Raw genomic sequence first — 21,623 nt, 5'->3', positions numbered from 1 at the left:
GAGCCCTGGTTCATAATCCAAAATAACAAATCAAACCAAAGCCAGAACGAAACACACCGAGAACATTTTTCTCACAATTCGCAATAAAACCTTCATTTACCGAACGCAGAGCTGTACAAGCTATACAAGCACTATAACAATACACTACGCGTCGTAATGTTTACAATATCCCCATAAATATTTCGTTTCGATTCATACAGATACGTTCCTCTTTTGACAGTCTTTTTTCAAGTCACAAAAATAATATTGCATGCTTAGTTCTTTAGTTAGCTATGTACATAATATTATAACATAATTCAAATGTACCACACAGCAGCCACATTCAGACTACCACATAAAGAATCCACACACAAATTATAAAATTTGTACAATAATTATGTTAGCACTTTCAAATCATTTTACCAAAAAGACTAATTTCAAATAGCAAGTCATTAATAAAACATGCCCCAAACAAGTGAAGTCAATAGATGCAAGTTTTTTTTCTTTCTTTTGGACTCAATCAATCCAAAAACGTACCCAGCTTCTCTAAATGAGATTAGACAGATATTAAGATTTCAATCCAACCTTGAGATGATAAAGATGTGGCATGGTTTTTATTTGATTCGACTTATGTAACAGTACTCACAGATTTATGACAAATCTGAGATTTCTAGAAAAGAGTGAAACTGAATACAAAAGACAAATGAATATTGCAAGACAAGCACGAAATCAATTCCATGAAAACAAAGACAGATATTAAACTTCTGCGCAAGATGAACAATCCCATTATTATGTTAGTCTTGATGCACTGATCATGTGTAAGGCACTAGCTATAGGTTTGGAATTTGGGACCTACCCCGACTTCTGAGCACAATGTGCATAGATCTGGTCTCTCCCTTAAGTTGGCTTGGATGAGTGCTGCAAACAAGAGTGGATCCGGAGGGGGCCAGTGGAGATGATGCCCCCTCCCCCAAATAAATAAAAAATAAAAGGACTTTTTAAGGGGGGTCTATTTCATCTTCATTCCTTCCAAAAGCATGAAAAACCCCCAAATGTAGTCTCACCTTCAGAGAGGCCATAAAGGTTATGTGAAATAATTCCCACATTTTTTTTGCCCAACTCCTTCAAAAGTTAGTTCTGGGTCCACTCTGGTGCAGGACTCAAATCTGAAGATTCTGCCAAAATTCAGGATAAGCTCTGATGAAATTGCTCTCAGCATTTAGGACTAACAGTTGTTTATCAAGAGTTAGCTTGAGGATGTTACGAGAAAAGATTTCAAGTGTATTGACTAATGAGAGCTGAGAATGAGACTGGTTGAGGAGACAGGAAGAGATTCAGGAACTGCTGCGGGCTGAGACTAAAGTTGATAGCTAGCTCTGGCCTCTCCTTAAGGCTGGTATCTCCTGCAGGCAAGAGTTCCCTCGTGCAAGGATGTCCACCATTCTGAACAAAAAGGAGACAGTATAGGAGAAAAAACATGGTAAAAAATCTCCATGGATTGTTTTGAGCTTCATTAAAAAGAAGTGCTCTTTCTTATGTTTTAAATGCCAACAGGTGTCTTCATACCATCCAGAAAAGACAGTTGCAGAAGCCACAGATTTGCAGCATGTCTGTATACACCTCCTTGAGTGGATGCCTCTTGTGCAGCTTTCGGTAGACTCCTTTCCAGTCCACTTCAATATCATCCAGCGGACACAACTTGGTTATCTGTTGACATATTTTTAAACAACCACCAGACTCAGTCTTGATGTAAACAAAATACTTCAGCACATTACTGAAAACGCTTCCACTAAAATGGCTGCCATCAATGTTGGTTGCCATGGTTACATGCCTGCATTGCTCTCTAGTGGAATCTGCGGTAAGCATTCGCTTTTAATGAATGTTACCTGATGCTCGGTGAAGTGGAAGATGCAGAGATTTCTCCAGAGGAGGTTGTGGGTGGCTAGCAGGTGTAGATGAGAGCAAGTCCTGTCTGTGTTGATGATATCTCTAGCATCGCTGAGGTGTTCCAAGATCCTGCCAAGGACTTCATCTGGGAGTTCCATCAACATCATCTTTCCATCCTCTTCTCTCTATCAAGCAAATTAAAATGAATTACCAAATGTTTTGAATCGTGACTAATTACATGGAGCCAACTATTACATGCAGACTGGCCTCTTGAGCCCAGTCACGGTGGCCGACAATCTGATGTTGTCATGTGTACTGAACTGTGGGATGTTAAGACTTCTTAGTCAATGCTGTTTTACAGTGTAGCGTTTTATGTCACAAACCTAGACAGCAGCATTTTAGAATCAATGTTCCTTATTGTCCTTGTAGAAAATGATACACGTGGGGATGTAGAGCTGAAACACCCAATCACTGTGTGCCCTCTTCCAGCCAATGATCCCCTCCCCCAGCCCAAACCCCCTCCCCTCCCCAGCCAGTCCCCTCCCCCCATGGATGTTTATTATTTTCAAACTTCGTTCATTTCAACAATATAATGGAGCTTGGTTCTTACTTCCGTAAGTTGGATGCTGTTCAGTTTGTCCAGCCAAGACTGCAGCATGCCCATGCGTTTCTTCCAGGTTGCCTGGCAACCGATGTGAGTGGAGCGATTCTCATTCATGGCAACTATTGCACCGCAGAGGATTCGTCTCAACTGTCCAGGGTTGTGCTGCTTCTTGTTAACTACATTGAGAAAGTATAAGGAACTTTGGATCATATTAGGTTCAGAGGAAAAAATAGCATTGCACCGGGTTCACCCTGCAGGTAACCTCTGATCGACCTTTGAACGAAATTCCTTTCGAAAACTTGGGGAAATGTCCAATAGAAAGATGCATACCGACATGAAGAGCTTCCTCAATGATGTAGAAGAGATTCTGCTGTGCTAGGCCACTCAGTGAGGTGAATCGTGTGGTGACAATCAGTTCCAGAACCTGAGGATAATCAAGGACAATGTATTTCAGTTCTTAGATTCAGGAACCTAAGGATAGTTAGAAACAGTAAGTTCCAAGTCTAATATCAAGTTATTATATCCATTCAGTTTCTATTGATGTGCTTTGTTGCCTTGCGTTTCGTTTGAGGGAATTACAAATGGGAATGAATTATTTTTCTTATATGTGTGCCATGGTTACCATGGCAATAACAGTAACTGCAGTCAACGGATGTAAACCAAGTAATGTCTGACACAAAGCCTGATTGAAATGTAAAAGTGACAGTGTTGTTAGTTACTCACTTTGCAGACATAGTTGAACCTTCTGTGATCTTCGACGGCACTGACAAAATCCAACTTGTTAATGATCTCACCAAGAGTAGAGTAGTTGCCTCTTGCCTAAAAGAAATGAGAAATTGAGACTTAACACCAAGTTAGATCAAAGATGCCCATGCTTGAGTTTTTTACAGGAGTGTTCTCAATGAATCTGAAACTATTGAATTTCTGAATGAGAGTTAAGTGATTAAAAAGGTTTAAACAGAATATTTCAGTAAATTGAAGCCTGCCAGTGTTTTTCTCAGACTTGAGAAAAAATTCTCAGATTCTCTCAGACTCCAAATTGATGAAAGAAAAATAAAATTGGAAATAAAAAATCCACACTTCTAATAAAATAGAATGAAAAGCCTTACCCTAGCATTTCGGGCAATCAGCACAAATGATGTTTGTGGCTTGTCTGTAAAGAATAGAGAATTTTATAATATATGTAATTGAATTATTTATTGCAACCTCCCCCCCTGCAAAAAAAAGAAAACCACAGTAGGTGCAAGGTTGGCTTATTTGATGTATCACAACGTCATGGAGCTAGTTATAAAGCTCTCTCTCATTATCAAACCAATTAATTGTAGCTTATATCACTGTAGCCATGCTTGCTGTTTGCAGCTCAGTTCTCTGCTACACTCACCAATATCTTCATATTTCTGTCGCAGCGCTTGGTTGATTGCCTTCTCTGAGTGATTTTCAACTGCATCACAGTTCTGGCTCTGTGCCACAGTGACGTCAACACCAGCTGAGCCACCCTGATGAGGACCAGTGCCAGAGCTGGTCCCCTCACCAGAGGGCAAGTCCTTGCAGGAATTCTGGAATCTGGAGATGAAAGTGAAAGGAGAGATTTATTGATAAGAACCAAGCTGCAGCAATCTGACAGTCAGTCTAAGCCTATATATCAAAACTCCTGGTAAAAAAAACCTGAAAGTGAAGTGGATAGGATGTATAGGTTCCCAGAAATAAAAAAAATATATCAGCAACAGATAGGGATATAATTTAAAACTTTGTACTTTTGTTGTTAATTTTATTAACACAACCTTTCAAAAACTGTAACAGTTTTATGTATAATTTTAAGCTGTATCTGTGTACTTAAGTCATGTCACAATAGATCAAATCAAGATTTGATTCATAAACCTGTATGACTGAAAAACATTTGACAAATATCAAAATGACAAAAAAATGACGATTCAACGGAAGAACTCATTTACTATTCGCAAGGTCACCATGCAAAGAAATTAACAAATCCCTGGTATGCAGAGGCTGCTATATACCGCTCAAACTCATACCCTAGTACATGTGTCTATATATGGTCATCTTAACACCATACATGGCCAACCCTATCAGGCTCATTTGCATATTTCAATAGCCAGTCATCTTCTTTCCTATTGAAATACCCTGGATGGGACTACAGAGACTTGTGTCCTTGGGCACTGTGGTGACAAAGGTGGAAGTCTATTTATAAAACAATGACATCACTGAGTTGAGGTTTACCCCCACCCAACTTACAAAAACTCCATATTTGGGCATGGAGGAATCCTCCATATTTTTTTGGGTAACAACCTGCCCATTCTCTTCTTGCATTCTCAGAAGCATTTTCCACTCAGGAAAAATGTTGAACAAAATTACAGATTCTGAGCCAGAATTACCAAAATATTTTTCCACAGAAACTAATATCTCCCTTCATTGAAATCTTTGTTGCTAGCAGTATTTCTATATAGCCTTGTTTATGACAAGTTGACTATACGATGTACATGTATATTCCATGCTTTATAACCATCCAAACATGTAGCCATTTTATAATCATATTTGTTCTGTGTTCGCAAAATTTTATCATTATTGTAACTTCACCTAGCTAGTATTGGTAAATGTACACATACAGTGGAGTCTTAAATATAATCTTCAAATCTATAGCTTTGCAGATATTTTTGCCTTGATAAATTAGACATGAAAACTGTAAACATTACGATCTGAGACCGTGGAGCCAGAGTGTCCCGACAGCTATTGTGTAATCATAATGCAGGTTGATCTGTGGGCTATGAATCAACACAACAGGTGCCCCTGATAGGTGTATAGCAGTCAATGGCTGCTAGGGAATGACCAAATATGGTATCGAGCGTGTGCCACTGGAGGTGGTTGTTTGCTCTCCTATAACAAACGCATGCAGGTGGTCCTGGATACATGGCTGAAACCTTCCAATGTAAACCCACGACTAAAGGGAGGAATATATGTCCTTCAGTCATTCATGACACCTTGGGAATTAACTAGTGGCAGCTCACAATAAATTTAACTTGTACTAGTCTCTTCTTCTCCAAAGCCAAATGTTAACATATGTTAAAAAAAATTCTAGGTAATTCATGTATTTCTGTACATTTCTTTTCAGAACTCATCTGAATGGCAGTCAAAGGCAATCAATATTGAATATTTTGCCTAAAAGCCTTTTCTTTGCTGTAATGAACATGCATGGTTAAGTGACAGTCCGACGTACTGTATGCACGGAGCTAATGTTGGTCAAACGATCAACTTCTCTTTTGCCAACAGACTCTTAAAACAGCTTTTCAACAATGTTTCGTCTATGGTTTTGACCACAGGGTTAACTCTACATTCGTTTACCTGTTTAGTGTGTTAACTGGATAAAACATAATTTAAACCAATTTATGCCGACCTTACATGTACATATTTTAGCCAAAATTCAGTTTCCAAGATGTCTTTATGTTGTTAACTCTTTGTGTCAGCTTGAATGAATATCCAAAATGCATAAATGTATATAAAGTTTCGGTGAAACCAAATAAAGATACCAAAATCAACAGGTGAAAAGCAAACAAAGCAGGTGGCAAGAGCCATACAGGATGCATGTATTTTTCATCTTTCCTGGAGCAAAACTTAACCTGCACTGAGATTGAAACCAGTCAATGTGAATAAAAACACAACAGTTATATGATTGTTTTGCAATCAGTATTATTTACACAGAATCTGAAACTGACGTCATTTTTTCACTTCTTGTACTCTGCTGGGCAACTGATCTTGGCATGCCTGGCATACATCCAAGTTCAATCAAATGCTTTAATATGTTGTCTCTTCCTGGTTAACGTATTTCATGGATCAATACAAAGAGCTTGAAGGATATCTTTTCTATTTTTATTTAATCAAAATCGGAAATATTTCTTTTTCTTGAATTTTTTCCAAACATATTTATAGTGATCAACCTTTAAAAAGATTGTCCACGTACATGACGTAATACTAAATGTTTAAACATGAGCTTTTGGTGAGTGCATTTCTCCTCTTTCTCTACGGATACTACGGCTGTGCTGTTCAAGTCCAGTTCTACTATTTTTCTAGCTAGACTTTTTTCACTAACCTTTCGCGAGCAATCCTCTTGATGTGTCTGTGTAGATTTTCTCGTAGCGCAATCAGTTTTTTCCAGCCTGATGCTGTCTTTACCCACTCATTTCCAGAGGACTGACCGTCAAAACTATAATAAGGCATGATTTCTGGCTTCCAGTGTTCAAGTCTGGTTGAAATATTTCATCAAAAAACATGTACCATGCAGAGGCAAGACAAGGACTTCCGCAATGCAAAGCGTGGTCGTTGTTTATGATGTGCCAAGCTCTGGCGCAGATGGTTTTTGTTGTGATCACGTGCTGGAATGAATCATTTTCCCAATAGGGGTGTCCGCGGTTACAGTTCTTTCATCAACATCACGGGGTTATTAGTAAATGAAACGGTGCTTCAAACCATGGAGGAAGGAGCACAGTAAAATTAAATTCGATGATAGTAAACCCTCTGCACAAATTTTGGCTCAAGACGCAATTAACGCCTAATATGGAAACTGGTGTGGTGCGCGTGAATAAACCAAACCATCTTATGATTTATTTCACAGTATATTTTTCGAATTGTTTTCAATTGATTTTTTGAAAATGAATTTTTTATACAAACCGTGAAAGGAAATCAACTGTTATGTAAAACATTTAATTATACCTTCTTAAAAATGAAAGCCAAATCAAACTTCTTGATACTAAATTTGTAATGAACATTGTTTCAAAATCGATATTAAATGGCGGCCGTAAAAACAGCAATAAATAAATGATGAATCATTCTGTCTTTCCATTACATCATTCCGTATAATCATAACGAATGCCATATATGGCATAGAAGAATAAATTTACATAATTGATTAGTATGTTTCCCTTCAAAAGTTCGCTTTGTTTACAGACCATCTTGGAAGGGTAGCTAGACTAAATGAGTCAACCAAAACAGGTACGTCATTGTGTAACGCGGCGCGACTGCGCACTTATGTTTACTACAATAATGGCGTCACGCAACGTGTGTTGTGTGGTAAACACAGCAATGTTTGAGTAGAATTATTTCAATAAAAAAGGTAAGTTATTGAATTTTTATGACGAGAACACTTCTAGTGTCGGGTGTACCTTATGTTGATTTAGACTAGTTTGTTGTTTGGATCTTTGACGATAGGATTTTTTTAATCTTTAAATTGACAAAATGAGTGCGGGAAAACCATGTCACCCTAGGTCAGCATTATGCGTTCTTTCTGAGTGATTTACTAACTACACACTTGTGCATGTCATGATCATGGGCCAATTTCTTAGCGCTGCTTAATTAAGCACAGAATTTGCTGAAGCGGGAAAAAGCATTGCTATATAATAAAGGTTACCAGCTCAAACTCTATCTGATTGTCATTGCTAACCAAAAAAACAGCTAAATACGATCCCCCAAAAATATGCCTATGAATGGCATCACACGCTTACCTACAAATGGAAAAAATTCTAAACTCATGCGCCACTTTTCCAACACTAGTAATTGTGCACGTTTTGCTTCTCATAGAAACAATCATGGCGGCCTCTACTTCATCAATTTCGTGTGAAGTGTAGCGCATAAAATTTTCCCCAATTCATCAAAACCCACGGCACGGTCAACTTCCAAACACACCTTAAATGATTTGTAGGCAAGCGTTTCGTAAATAGTGCTTAAAAAATTGCAGAATAGCTCGGGGAAGGTGGCACATGAGTAAGGAATTTTGCCCTACAAATCATTTGAGGTGTGTTTGGAAGTTGAGCACGCCGTACATGTACATGTAGGTTTAGATGAATTGGGGTATACTTTATGACATAATTTACGTGATATTGATAAAATTGAGGCCGCCATGATTGCTACAATAAGAAGCAAAACATGTGCACAATAGTGTCAGAGACATGGTGCGTAAGTATGGAATTTTTTCCAAACTGAAGGTTCAAATTCAAAGTAAGGGGCCAAGGAAAATGTGATAATAAGCATGATCATCCTTAGTAGGCGTCAAGCCCATGCATTGTGGGTTAAAACGATGTATCACATCACGCGGCCAGGCAATAAATCCAGTGAACACCTCGGCGCCATAAGGAATGAAGTTTTGTTAAAATTGTAACTGCACGTGCCTAGTTTCACCACAATACGATTATCAAAACTTTAGATTTGCTTTGGTTCTTGACTTTGTCAGTGAATATAATTGCTAAAGGCGATTGAAAAGGAGAGACGTGCATTTTTTTAGCTCTATTTTTAAATGTCAAGTTTGTTTGCAAACAGATTCACAGAAGTAGGCCTAGTTGCTCAAACGAAAGGATTAAAATGGAAGAGAAGATATGTGAATGGTCCATAGAATACTGTAAGAGAGACTTTAGTGAATATTTAAAGAAATAATATCGTTTCTTTCATCATTCCAATTTTATTATCAAATCCATTGTCATGTGCTGTCAAATCCACGCCATAAGAAAGGCGCCTTGTTTGTGCCAGAGTTTCCAAACACTTTCAATCACGGCTGGGGCGAAGTGGAAATAGGACAAAGTGGCAGCGGGGCGATGTGGGGACGGGACGAAGTGGGCATGGGTGAGGTGGAAGTGGGGCGAAGTGGTTTAGGGGCAAAGTGACATGAGGCGAAATGTAAACGGGGGGAAGTGACCAACACCCGTACAATAAGTGCACATGCATGTACATGTACATGACGTAGAGCCTACATGTACGTTGTTTACTAAGGAGTAGGCCTGGGCGGGCATGGTAGGCTGCTGTTCTTCAGCATGAAATGCTCTATTGACACATGTTATATGAGATTTGTTCTTGTTACCTTCTTGTTTATAGTGGCTGTTATTACAGGAACGGCTGCTTATTCTCCAATTGGAAAAAATTAGTTGAACCTGGTTCAAAAGTGAAAGTGAAATGGCTGACGAGAATGTTGAAGATGATCAACTGCAGGTGATGTTTAAGAAACTGCGGGTGGATCCAGCTTGGTAAGACAGCAGGTGTCATCAGTTTACAGTCTTTCAATGATGAAGGTTATCCATCAGGAAAGCTCTTAATACCCAATCCTGTATCCATGGTTACGAAACTGATGGTATCGTCCTTGCATTTTTTGACTCTGAGTGAAGTTGACCTAAGAGCAAATGGGGATATTCATTTTGTGTATTCCTTTCTAAAATTCCACTGATAAAATAGCAAGCACCTGTGAAGTGTTAAAACAACAGTACAGTAACATTTAGTCGGTATGTAGAGGTTATTGTACTCATATTTCATGTATTTGAAACCATATTAATCTCAAAAATGTTTTTGGCATCCTTTGGGACAGAGGGGAGCAGTGTCTCAGTACCTGGAATGTGCTAGACCTTGATGCTTGAAATGTTCTTTGTCAGCCAAGCCTATAAACTGATGAATCTGTATCCCTCAGGTCCTCTGTTGGGTCAGTCAGCTTGCTAGTTCCTCACACTGAGTATCCGGTGGACAAACCAACCAAAGCCAGGAAGACCGGCCTGAGAAGGACCAGCCTGCGAAGCGTCAAACACAAATTCGAGCCATATTCTACAAGCTGCTGCTCCCTGGGCAATAACTTTGGTGACTCTCTGGGAGCCACCGATAAAGGGAAATGCAAAACCGCAATCTGTCTCTGCTCTAACAAGACCGATCAGAAGAAAGCAGAGAAGGAAAGTGAAGCCCAAACTACACAGGACAATTTGAAAGAACAAGAGACATCATCTTTCCCCGAGGAACTCACGTCAGCTTGCTGTACCAGACCTCTGATTTGCTTCGAGGCATTCCCCTTGCCGGCCCTGCCCAAGAAAAGCAGCAACTGGAAAGACAAGGAAGTTTTTGGTGCTAGCTCAAGTAAACTCAAGCCTCTATCCTCATTCAAAACACTGGCAACCATTGAAGAGGAAACGGTAGAAGCAACTGCAGCAGCATCATCGCATGAGTGGCGCAGTGAAACTTGTGAGTCTGTTCTATTACCATGCCGGTGTTCAACAGCTAGCCAGCAGTGTAAACCTTCCACAAAACCTCTACGGAGGTTAACCAGACACCGTAAAGCCAAACTAGAAGGCAGACTCCAGTCCTATGGGTCTCGTACTTTTGCAACCTACAGGGACAGTGCAAGGCAGTTGATAAAACTGGGTCCCCCAAGCAGTGTTCAGAAACATGCACCTTCTGCCAAATCTCCAGGAAAACCCAGTGCCTTGAAGCCTGACTTGCCTCACCAGGCCTGGACACAAAATCTCCTGGCAATTAATAATAATAATGCAACATCTTCACCACCTCGGTCAGAGTTTTCTTGCTCCCAGCAAGCCCGCTTCACTCCTGATATCTCCTTTGATGACACAACAGCTGACGATTTGGCCGGTTACTTTGAAAATTTAGTTCATATTCCCAAGAAAATGTCTGAAATGGCAGAAATGATGTACACATAGCATGACTCCCCTGTGTATATGTACATGTACCCTCTTGTACAGGTGTTAGCAAAATACATATTTTCCAATACAGAAAAGCTGAGATTAGAATAATCAGCTTGCTTGTTTAAAGTCAAGCCTCCTGCAAGGTGCGGAATTGTTCCTTGTTTGGAGATGAGTCTTACTGTTGGCAGGTTGCGCTCCAAGTGAAACTGCAGAAATTCAGAGAGCCCAACATTTTTGATCCTTCCCGTGACCCAAACTGCTTTGGGGTGAGTAAGTTCAATTAAGTTTATTCAAAAAGTAATGTTGGATATGAGCTTTATTGACAGTGTTAGACAAATAACTATGATGCCACCCTTTCCAACTGTCACAGTTTGGAAACAATTTGGCAACAACTTTTTAAACATTTCTAGAACAGAGTGAGTTTAGCAGTTGCTTTCTTGAAAGTGTATTTGCAACTGAGTTAAATGTGTTTTGAATTTTAAAAGATGCATAGATATGATTGTTTTCTCAATTGTCAGTTGAAATCTTTTGCAATCTGAACATTGTTAACTCAGAAGTTTTATTTTGTGAGGTCACGTTGTGTTTGTAATAAGCTCTCAGGAAGATGTGGACAGGTGAAATATGAATACGTAAAAATGTGTATTTAGATCTTGAAGTTATGGGGGAAAATTGAAAAAAAAGCAGTGGTCTTTTGGCTATGATGTATTTGGTAATGAGTTGGCCACAGAATTACATGTAAGGTACATGTAGAACTGAGTGGTTGCAACGTTTACATGTATCTTATGGACTATACATGCACATGTACATGCATTATGAAAATGAATGCTGGAGATAAAAGTAGTAATCAGAGTCCAGAAATCTGTGAATATACAGTATTGTAATTAATAAGAAAAGAACACTGAATCTTTATGTACAAATTAGAATTTGCAAATGATCAGAATGAGAAAATTGCAGCATTGAAAAAAGGTCCTGAATTGCACAGTCAAGTAATTTCCTTTACAAACAAAGCTAGATTGGAGCTTTCAAAATACTTGTGTGAAAATATAACGTGTACTTTCCAAAGCTATCGCCATTTTGGTATGAATTATGTTCTATAGCTGAAGAAAGTAAACTTCATGTTGTGAAAGCAATGTTTTCACTCCTTGACAATGGTTTTGTATTTTTTTTCTCTTGGTGAAAATAAACATCAATTCAATAGTAATTTGAAGGTTAGTAAGGTCCCACTGTGTCAATTACAGAAAACCTGTTGTCTTCCCAGGACATTTGAATGAACTTGTACCCCTGACAATGACGCACATTTACTTCAATGTTTTGTTATACACCATTCCTTGGTTTAGAAAAGAATCTTGTCTACCAAGGTGGATGCCTGAAATCGGACTAGACATGAGTGACATGCTGTGTTACATTAAACCAACATGTTCGAATCTGGCCTCTGATTCATAATTACAACTTTTAGAATCTTTGGTTTCCTGACAGGGGAACTTGATGACTGTCTATAAAACGTGTGAGACTGCCATCATTTCTGGCATTATTCCAAGCATTATTATCCCTGTGCTCTGTTTTGTAGAATTTTCTCATATTTTATATTTGCAAAATGCACAAAATAGATATGCTTATTCATATGGAATGAACAGTAGCTTTGTTTATTGTAAGATCATATTTTGTTGTAAAAACTAAGACTGTAGGATGTAAAGTGTTAGTTCAAAATTTGTGTTCACACTTTCACCTAGTTTGTTTCTGTGCTGTGTGGTTAATTTATCAAATTACAACTGTATTATTACCGAACAGTTAGGAAGCCTTCCTTTTTTGTTTGGATGACGAAGTACATAAACAAGTTTGCAATAAAATCTTGATTTGTTAATTTTGAATGATTTTGTTGTCATATTCTATCTTTATTTCGCCTCAACAATTCTGTTTTGCAATTTTGTAACATCTCTTGAGAGAGCCCTTGACGGTGTCTGAATAAGAAGAGGGGCCGACTGCCGTAGGGAAAGGGGAACATTTGTGGTCCGTTGGAATCTAATAAAATTTCTCCTCTTAGCAACTCAGAATAGCGCCCTCAAGAGAATAGAATCTTTTGTCAACAAAAATATTTGCCCAATATGGCGCCCGACGAATCACGCATAAATGGTCACATGATGAAAAACAAAGTAGTTCTTAATTATCAAATGTTTATTTCTATTTTATTGGCATAGGGTTTAATGAAAGCGTTAACAGTTTTATTTCACTTAAAATGTCACGTTATGCTGCATTTTGGCCACTTTCAGGGAAACATTCTCGAAGGTTTCAAGTCATGCGGATGGTTATCATGTTATTCTGGGACGCATTACGTCACGAACAGACGATTTCCTATCGAGAGCTGGTTTGGGGAGTTTCCGTAGCCGAATTGATAGTTTCAAAGCCAGTATTTGGCTGATTTTTTGGTCTGTTTTTATTTTTTATAAGCATATAAAGTCACATTGTGACTTGAGTTACACACGCAAATTTGTAGTGGCAGGATTTGATCATCGGAAAGAGGCAAAATGGGCAATCAGCGGGGCTATCCAACCTGCTGTTTCTGTCTTCATGTTCGGACAGGGTCCATTTTGATTGCGTTATGGCACATGGTAAGGAACTTTGGAAAAAATGTTGCATCCTAACTCCACTTCAGCAGTTGTGTACAAAGTCTATGGGGAGTGAAGAGAATTTTTTGAATATTTCCCAACAACATCGGTAAATGTTTCTCAGTCCAGAATTCGTGTCTTTCTAGCATTTCTGTAATGACTGATGATGATAAAAGTGGAGTCAGGATGCCACATTTTTCCCTGAACTTTATTAACACATGATTAATGCCTGTCATGTCTGTAAATCTTCAAGTTTGTCTGCAAATGTGCTAGACTAGGAGAATTTCAAAGTTGCCGTTTAACGTTTAGCCTACTCGTAGAAGTGTACGCTACTCTGTCCGTGACGTCTGAACACATTTGTCATGTTTGTGCCCCATTTTATAAGCCTTATTGCAAATACTGCATGGGTGATTTTACACAATGGTAGAAAGGCATTGTGGGAAGGAAAAAGGAGCAAACATTGCCCCGTTTTCCTTCCCACAATGCGATAAGGCTTGTAGCATGTATAGGGAAGTTCATAAATTTTGAATTTCAACTTGGTCTTTTTTTTCTTTTTGACGTGATTTTGGAGAGGATATCATAAGAAACATCTTGATTATAAGTTTGGTCATTGGTTTGCAAAGCAAAGAAAAGTTTTGAGATTTTTTTTTTCAATTTTTAAATTGAATCTGGCAGGTTGGTCAAGTATGTGCCATGATTCTGATTGCCACCATGATCCTGAAGGGTAATGATGACAAGACTTCTAGTGGAGATGGCGGGTCTGTCTTCTCCATCGAGAACCAGCATGATACTTGTAAGTCTTACTGGGCATGCTGGGTGGGCTTGATAACTCTGTGCTTGAATTGTTTCAAATTCTTCCCAATGCGTCCTTGTAAAAAAAATTGGATACGGCTTCAGTTTTTGCATGTGTTGCTTAGAGCGATGACCACTGCCTCAGTCCTTCAAAATTCTTTGGCCATGCGTGTTGGTGTGTTGAGGCAATGCGGATGATAATCTGGAGCAGTATGGATGCTTTCTAGTATATTCTGGGTCTATATTTACTCATGAGTGTGGACGACACATGGTTTTGCCCAAGACCTTGATACTGTGCACCGTTCGAAACCAGTCACATGTTTGTTATGTAGCCTCTAGATTCCTCCAAATCTGCCTCTTATTCATGGATTATTCTAGAGGATTTGTGAAGGTGAGAGTTATGGAGTCTTAATGTTTGATCTGACTTCTGCAGCTGACTACTGTGTTGGGCTGGTCATCGTGTTTTGCTATTTCCTCATTACCAGTATGATGATCAAGGGAGTAGCTCAGGTAGGTTCCATCAAAAGGAGGATTGTATCCCTCGTTAGTCTTTGCAGTAATTTGATTCAAGTTATATTTCAAAGTTTGTTGCAGTCATTAGTATATTCGGCTAATAGCCGGCTTGCAATTGAAACAAAATCTTGGAAAGGAGGGGCATTAAGTGTCTCAGGATGCCGAGAGTCATGGTTGGAAATAATTGGAGATGTTTTAGTCAATTATAACTATGAGTGATATTTTCATTTTCATGCTTACTTTCCTTCACCTTGTATTGCTGGTTTTAAATTATCTAAGGTGCAGTATGTTCTTGATTCTTGAACAGGTGCAGTATGAAATGCCATAAGTGATTGTTTTTTTGCCCTGTCCCTTCAACAGTACCAGTCCAGCTACCTGCTGCCCTTCTTCTGCCTGCAGCTGTTTGATTTCTTCATTACTTGCTTGACAGCAATTGGCTTAATGTCCTACTATCCTGACTATGACTACGAGGACAGTGTAAGTATGGTACAAACCCCAACAGCCAAGATCCATGAGTATGTGGTGGAAGAATTCCAGTTGTTGACATCACTGATTTGCCCTGCAGTGACATGTCATTCATCACAAAGAGATAGTTCCCCTAAAAAGACAAATTTAGCAGGGAACATATTGAAGCATTTATTTGAAAAGCATGAATTTTTCAGGTCAGTGTCTTAGGCTTTGTGTACTAGTATTGTGCAAGATATAAAAATATAATCCAGTACTTAAGGAAATCACTTGGGTCAGTAAAATGTGGAAGGAACTAGTTGTAGAAAGGAAACATAGCTTGAACATTGGGTTTGAAAAATACTTGTGTGAATTTGTTTGTATTATTCAGCAAAGAATTGAAGTTGATAAGATTAGACCTCATCATTACAGGGCAAGTTCCCATACAACCAGGAGTTCATGCACTGGAAGGAGCGTCTGCCAGTCAGCAAGTTTGACCTTGACAACCAGTGGTTTGTGCTCATTGCTCTGGTCCTCTTCCTGGTCATCATGATGGTCAAGGTGAGAAGGCTGCCCAGCTGCCTCTGTTTTTATTCTTGAACTTCGTACTGACAACTTGCAAGCCTATTTGTTTCCTCGCTCTGCTTACCAACTGAGAGACACATACATTGGGCTCACAATTTCAGCATGTGTGAATGCCCAGAAAGAGTGCTTTGTACAAATGCCTTTACTTTTTCCTTATTAAAGGAGTAACATGCCCTTAAAAGTCAAATTTAGCAGAGAAAAAATATTGAGGTACAGTAACCACTTAGAAAACACAATTTCTCACAAGTCTCACAGGGTTTTTGCAAAGGGTGTCAAGCAGCATCCTTTTATGGACTTATTTCCGAATTCTCTTGCAACACTTTAACCATAACCCTGCCAGAAACAGCACAGTGCATCAGGTGAAAAAGTTTGATGCACTTTGATGCACTGGGCAATCGACAGCAGCCGAACAAACTGGCCATGTTGAGACAATGGGAGCTAGTACTACTGAATAATGCCACTGTTGGATCTTGTGGTGATTGGTAACCACAGACTCCTAGGCTGTTTGGCCTCAGGGAGAGTTGACCTGTAGGATCTTATGACTGGCAACCACAGACTCCCAGGCTATTTGGCCTTGGGGGAGAGTTGACCTGTAGGATCTTATGACTGGCAACCACAGACTCCCAGGCTATTTGGCCTTGGGGAGAGTTGACCTGTAGGATCTTGTGACTGGCAACCACAGACTCCCAGGCTATTTGGCCTTGGGGAGAGTTGACCTGTAGGATCTTATGACTGGCAACCACAGACTCCCAGGCTATTTGGCCTTTGGGAGAGTTGACCTGTAGGATCTTATGACTGGCAACCACAGACTCCCAGGCTATTTGGCCTTGGGGGAGAGTTGCTGTAGGATCTTATGACTGGCAACCACAGACTCCCAGGTGATTTGGCCTTGGGGAGAGTTGACCTGTAGGATCTTATGACTGGCAACCACAGACTCCTAGGCTATTTGGCCTTGGGGAGAGTTGACCTGTAGGATCTTGTGACTGGCAACCACAGACTCCCAGGTGATTTGGCCTTGGGGAGAGTTGACCTGTAGGATCTTATGACTGGCAACCACAGACTCCTAGGCTATTTGGCCTTGGGGAGAGTTGACCTGTAGGATCTTGTGACTGGCAACCACAGACTCCCAGGCTATTTGGCCTTGGGGAGAGTTGACCTGTAGGATCTTGTGACTGGCAACCACAGACTCCCAGGCTATTTGGCCTTAGGGAGAGTTGACCTGTAGGATCTTATGACTGGCAACCACAGACTCCCAGGCTATTTGGCCTTAGGGAGAGTTGACCTGTAGGATCTTATGACTGGCAACCACAGACTCCTAGGCTATTTGGCCTTAGGGAGAGTTGACCTGTAGGATCTTATGACTGGCAACCACAGACTCCCAGGCTATTTGGCCTTAGGGAGAGTTGACCTGTAGGATCTTATGACTGGCAACCACAGACTCCTAGGCTATTTGGCCTTGGGGGAGAGTTGCTGTAGGATCTTATGACTGGCAACCACAGACTCCCAGGCGATTTGGCCTTGGGGAGAGTTGACCTGTAGGATCTTATGACTGGCAACCACAGACTCCCAGGCGATTTGGCCTTAGGGAGAGTTGACCTGTAGGATCTTATGACTGGCAACCACAGACTCCCAGGCTATTTGGCCTTGAGGAGAGTTGACCTGTAGGATCTTATGACTGGCAACCACAGACTCCTAGGCTATTTGGCCTTAGGGAGAGTTGACCTGTTGGATCTTGTTACTCTGGGCAGGTAAGCCACATTGACAAATGATGCAATTTGCTGCGTCTAGCAGGGTTTCTAGTCAAAGTAGGCTGGAGGGTTGGTTAGGGTAAGGATTAGTGGCTTTGTTGTTTGTCTTCAGCTAATTGCGTTACAAATGTTTCAATTTTGTTTCAATGTTAGGCCTACTGCATTGCCTGTGTCTGGTCCTGCTACAAGTACATCCAGTCCCGTGAGACCGGTGACAATGTGAACTCCAACAACTATGCCATGGATGCTGAGGTAAGGTCCAATCAATCTTATCTAATGAAAGATGTAGTTTAAGATAAATTATCATTCAAAGTCTAACTACTCTATTGCTGTTTTTCTCGAGATGGGTTTTCAGAGGTTTCATATCACTGCCGAAAGTGAACTCATGCTCTCTTATTTTCTCACAATTCCTGTCGTTTGAATAGACTTGTGCTTAAAGTAAAAACTGCCCTTGGTTTTGTTTTGTGGCAAAATGTGAATTTCTCTTGTTTCCAGGCTTTGCTTCCAAAGTTGCCAACTTACGATGATGCTGTCAAGACTCCATTGGAGAAACCACCACCATACGAGGGTTAGACTCAAGTCCTCGTCTCATGTAAAGGCATTTATTCCACATCTTTTCCTCAGAGGCATGTTACTTGAAGAGACACCGTGAGCAACGTTGCATTTGTAACCATGTCCAAATTTATCTTTTGCAATGTCTATTGCTTTTCAGTCATTAAAAATAAAGTGCCTGATGCCGTCTCTAAGGTTAACATTTTCCCAGCTGACAAATTTTTCTCAAAACCACCTGCCTTGAAATATGCTACCCAATACATTTGAATAAAAGTAACTGCCTACCATAGTCATAAGCATGGTCAGGAATGTTCATTTTGCTTGTAGCAATGCGACCATAACACATACATTTCGTAGTCATTTTTGAACCAGCGAAGTGCACTTCCAACAAAAGGAGCCTCTGTTTCTCAGAATATTGCGCCCTCCCTTGGTCCAGCTCGGGGCTCATTAGCAGGATGTTGTTTTAACAGTGCTCTTATTAACGAGGTGTGACTGTTTGCATGCACATGTCGTCACTTCTTTCGCCTTTTAATCTGTTTATTTGAAGTGGAATCATTGCCTTTACTTGTGGATGGTTGCCAAGGCAACATAAATCTTAAATGCATGTCTGCATTAGCAGTGAGACAGAATAAAAACATAGGATCTTCAAAGCAGCAACTATATAATCTATTGTTCTCCAGTTGAGGTTAGAATGAAACTACAGAGTAAAGTCATGTCTAAAAGGTACGGGTGTGGCTGTAAATAACACATGACCCTGTGGGATTGGCTGGATAGAGCCTATCTGCCCTAATCTGAAGTGCGCCCTCACCAGGGAAAGAAAGACAAATGGTACTAGGTTTTCCAAACAGGTTCAAGCACGGGTTCAGCGTGCACATGAGGACCACGCATTCTAGACTAAAATCGTTGCGCGTACTTGGCGTGTTCCGTGTCAAATGCGCACAAACTTTCGCAGCTATGCAGTGCGTGAGTACCAAAGGACTGTCAATTTCATTTCAAAACACACCCTCAAATTTGTTCCAGCTCGGAGCGGATTGCTAGTTCTTATTGGTGTAGATAAGGCTCCAAGCCACAGCCGTTTGATTTAGACATAGCCTCATGTTTGATATCACAGACTTGTCCAGTAGCACAACAGCATAGTCGTCAAGTCAAATGTTTCCTTTTTCTATATGTGCCGAGTTTATCCGAATTTGTATAGACCTATGCTAATTGCAACAATTATCCACTTGTAAACTAGTCAACTTTGCTGATAAATACAACCAGACAAACATCAAAGCATGCAAGAAGAAGATGAATTTTCAAATTTGATTAATTCTACACTATTGATATCTTTCCTAAGTCTTGCATTTTGAAAGTATTTCATAAAGTGTTTATGTAGTAAATGAAAGATAGAAGCAGTTTAATTGCACAACAGAGGTATGATGCTTTCAACATTATAACTGGCTTTTTGACCATTTGCTTTGCTTTGAGTATTGATTTTTTGGTGGTTTGGGCTTGTGTGCGAACATATTTCCTCAATTTTTAGGTATCTTAAAAGGAAAAAATTACTGGGATCATAGCCGGATACTACGCATTGATAAGCAAATAAAGACAAGTCTGAAATCTAAAGGGAGCTTGGGCAAAGTGGAGCTTGATATGGAGCAGTTTGTACATAAGTGATCGAGAGGTTGGTTCCAGTCTTCTGCCGTGCCAAGCATCTAAGGAATAGGTAAAGCAGAATTCAGAGAGGGCCAGGTTTGTCTTGCTTTATTCTTAACCCTCGTATGGTTTTACAGCACAAATGTGCACAAATGCCCACAGTCACTGGTGAGCATGTAGTTTCTATATGGAACTCAAACATGCACAGGTTCAGTGTGTACACAGTAGGTTGTCAGCACAAAATGACCCAAGGTCTTTTGTGCAGTCCTCTTCACTGCATTTGGTTTACTGCATAATTATGCACATGGAACAGTGAAGCACAGTTCTTGGGCGGCACAAAAGTGCAATCTGATATTCCTGTGAGGGACAGTTAGTGTAGTGCACAACACAGCTGTTTCTTTGAGGTGTTCACCAAATGACCCAAAGAGTGACTTCAGCATAGGAGGGTTAATGAATACAAGCTGCAAATGTTTACCCAAATCACATTGTGTATATGATATACAAAACACCAGCCAACATTTTGTCTAACTGTAATTTTACAAAGGGACCATTTCTCATTAAAAATGGGTTCCTGAAATGTGGATTTCCTGTTGATTTACAATGTTATTAGGTGTCGGGTGTAATGTGTGAAATACATTGAGTGGTTTCAAGGGTACAGTTTGTTTATTCATTTCTACTTTGAAGATGTCGTCTTGTCACTGAAGCTAAATGAACCATTTTTGATGGCATGCAAATGAAGAGGGAAATCATGAATTTGCATGGTAAAGCCCGAAAAACAAATTTGGCAAGGTCAAAATTTTGCTAAAAACTGCTGGAGTCCATGTATTTTTGTCCTTTGCTCCAATTTGATTGAGAAGCCAAAAACGATTGAAAAGATCTCAATTGTTGACGTTCATGATCTTTTGCACACCATTATATAAATTACAGGCTGGGATTTGGGATTATGCACATAGAAGTATTCATGGTCTTTGAAGCTGATAATGTTATTTTGAAAATATTGCTCTTAAGCTTTCGCCATAATGTGGGGATGCCCTGTTCCTGCGTGTACTTAAATGCTGATGCTTTTTCGTTTTACATTTATTTCGTATATAAAATGCGATATTATGTGGTCTTGTGGCAGCAAATCAATAAACATTACAGTATACCAAAGATGTTTGCTTGAATTTGTGTGCTTTTTGTTAGGAGGGTGGTAATTTTTGTGTCCTTCATGTATGAACTTTAGTTGATAAAGAAAAACGGGAACTGGAATTCTGGAAGTCGAGATAGGTTTTCTGTTGGGTGTGTTATGGTAGTGCACGTTCGACTATATGTATATGTCAACTGTACAGTAATACATGCATTTGGTTGATCTGTTGCACTGACATCTTGAAGGGTCAGATTCGATAGTGTTCAAAAGGCCAAGCCTACAACAGGTGCGTACGAATTTAGTATTTTTTAAAACTTATTTTGGGGCAATACAAAGAGCACAAGATATAGAAAATTACAAATAGAAAACAAGCCCGTGGATCACTCAAAAGCGAAATACATCACTATACAAGTAAAAGGAGCTGTCTGAACAGACAAATATCACACACAAATAATTAAGGAACAAAAAATTACCCCTCCCCCACATCTATTGCCTAATACATTTATATAAAAAATGCATTCAGTTTGATTGCATTTTATCTTATTACAATAAAAAAATATTAATAAATTCATTTGTTTTAAGTTAGTTTTAAAGTCAATCTTTTCACTATATTCAAAATACTAGGGCATTTGTAAATCACTGTCCTCCAGCCCCCCCCCCCCCCGAAAAAACGTTAAACGCTAGTTATTGGTACATACCACTAAACAT

At 39.7% G+C, this 21,623-nt stretch overlaps 4 protein-coding genes across 4 annotated transcripts in view; 3 read left to right on the top strand and 1 right to left on the bottom strand.

Annotated features, from left to right (window-relative positions):
* Window positions 1–6,147, top strand: part of LOC110980632 (DNA primase large subunit-like) — a 28,352-nt gene extending 22,205 nt beyond the window's left edge. The window contains exon 14 of the mRNA XM_022237504.2: window positions 3,877–6,147. The gene's annotated coding sequence lies outside the window, so the exon portion shown is untranslated. The remainder of the gene's footprint in view (window positions 1–3,876) is intronic.
* LOC110980644 (F-box only protein 32-like) lies at window positions 327–6,829 on the bottom strand. Its single transcript, XM_022237525.2, has 9 exons — window positions 6,570–6,829; window positions 3,852–4,033; window positions 3,580–3,623; window positions 3,194–3,289; window positions 2,801–2,894; window positions 2,477–2,646; window positions 1,866–2,051; window positions 1,546–1,686; window positions 327–1,422 (listed from the first exon to the last, which is right to left on the bottom strand). Exons 1-9 carry the CDS (start codon window positions 6,695–6,697, stop codon window positions 1,255–1,257), a joined length of 1,209 nt encoding a protein of 402 aa, XP_022093217.2. The 5' UTR covers window positions 6,698–6,829; the 3' UTR covers window positions 327–1,254.
* A 611-nt stretch (window positions 6,830–7,440) lies between these two features.
* On the top strand, window positions 7,441–12,785 carry LOC110980320 (uncharacterized). The gene is made up of 3 exons (XM_022236904.2): window positions 7,441–7,589; window positions 9,338–9,486; window positions 9,921–12,785. Exons 2-3 carry the CDS (start codon window positions 9,416–9,418, stop codon window positions 10,930–10,932), a joined length of 1,083 nt encoding a protein of 360 aa, XP_022092596.2. The 5' UTR covers window positions 7,441–7,589; window positions 9,338–9,415; the 3' UTR covers window positions 10,933–12,785.
* A 460-nt stretch (window positions 12,786–13,245) lies between these two features.
* Window positions 13,246–20,938, top strand: LOC110980824 (lysosomal-associated transmembrane protein 4A-like). Its single transcript, XM_022237832.2, has 7 exons — window positions 13,246–13,523; window positions 14,196–14,313; window positions 14,746–14,822; window positions 15,186–15,302; window positions 15,702–15,830; window positions 17,756–17,854; window positions 18,098–20,938. Exons 1-7 carry the CDS (start codon window positions 13,440–13,442, stop codon window positions 18,173–18,175), a joined length of 702 nt encoding a protein of 233 aa, XP_022093524.1. The 5' UTR covers window positions 13,246–13,439; the 3' UTR covers window positions 18,176–20,938.
* The last annotated feature ends 685 nt before the right edge of the window (window positions 20,939–21,623 follow it).

Source organism: Acanthaster planci, linkage group LG18 (assembly GCF_054643075.1).
Source record: "Acanthaster planci isolate LZ-2023a linkage group LG18, COTS_SCS, whole genome shotgun sequence".
Lineage (NCBI taxonomy): Eukaryota > Metazoa > Echinodermata > Asteroidea > Valvatida > Acanthasteridae > Acanthaster > Acanthaster planci.
The sequence above is the reverse complement of the archived record's forward strand: the minus strand, read 5'-3'. Positions and strand labels throughout refer to the sequence as shown.

Excerpts from the sequence above, each read along its gene's own strand:
- LOC110980644 (XM_022237525.2), bottom strand. The coding sequence starts at position 6,697 with ATGCCTTATTATAGTTTTGACGGTCAGTCCTCTGGAAATGAGTGGGTA. Across the intron at positions 3,624-3,851 it reads ACAGAAATATGAAGATATTG|ACAAGCCACAAACATCATTT; the intron begins GTGAGTGTAGCA and ends TATTCTTTACAG. Across the intron at positions 2,052-2,476 it reads ACAGCATCCAACTTACGGAA|AGAGAAGAGGATGGAAAGAT; the intron begins GTAAGAACCAAG and ends TTTGCTTGATAG.
- LOC110980320 (XM_022236904.2), top strand. The coding sequence starts at position 9,416 with ATGGCTGACGAGAATGTTGAAGATGATCAACTGCAGGTGATGTTTAAG. Across the intron at positions 9,487-9,920 it reads CTGCGGGTGGATCCAGCTTG|GTCCTCTGTTGGGTCAGTCA; the intron begins GTAAGACAGCAG and ends TGTATCCCTCAG.
- LOC110980824 (XM_022237832.2), top strand. The coding sequence starts at position 13,440 with ATGGGCAATCAGCGGGGCTATCCAACCTGCTGTTTCTGTCTTCATGTT. Across the intron at positions 14,823-15,185 it reads TGATCAAGGGAGTAGCTCAG|TACCAGTCCAGCTACCTGCT; the intron begins GTAGGTTCCATC and ends TCCCTTCAACAG. Across the intron at positions 15,831-17,755 it reads TGGTCATCATGATGGTCAAG|GCCTACTGCATTGCCTGTGT; the intron begins GTGAGAAGGCTG and ends TTTCAATGTTAG.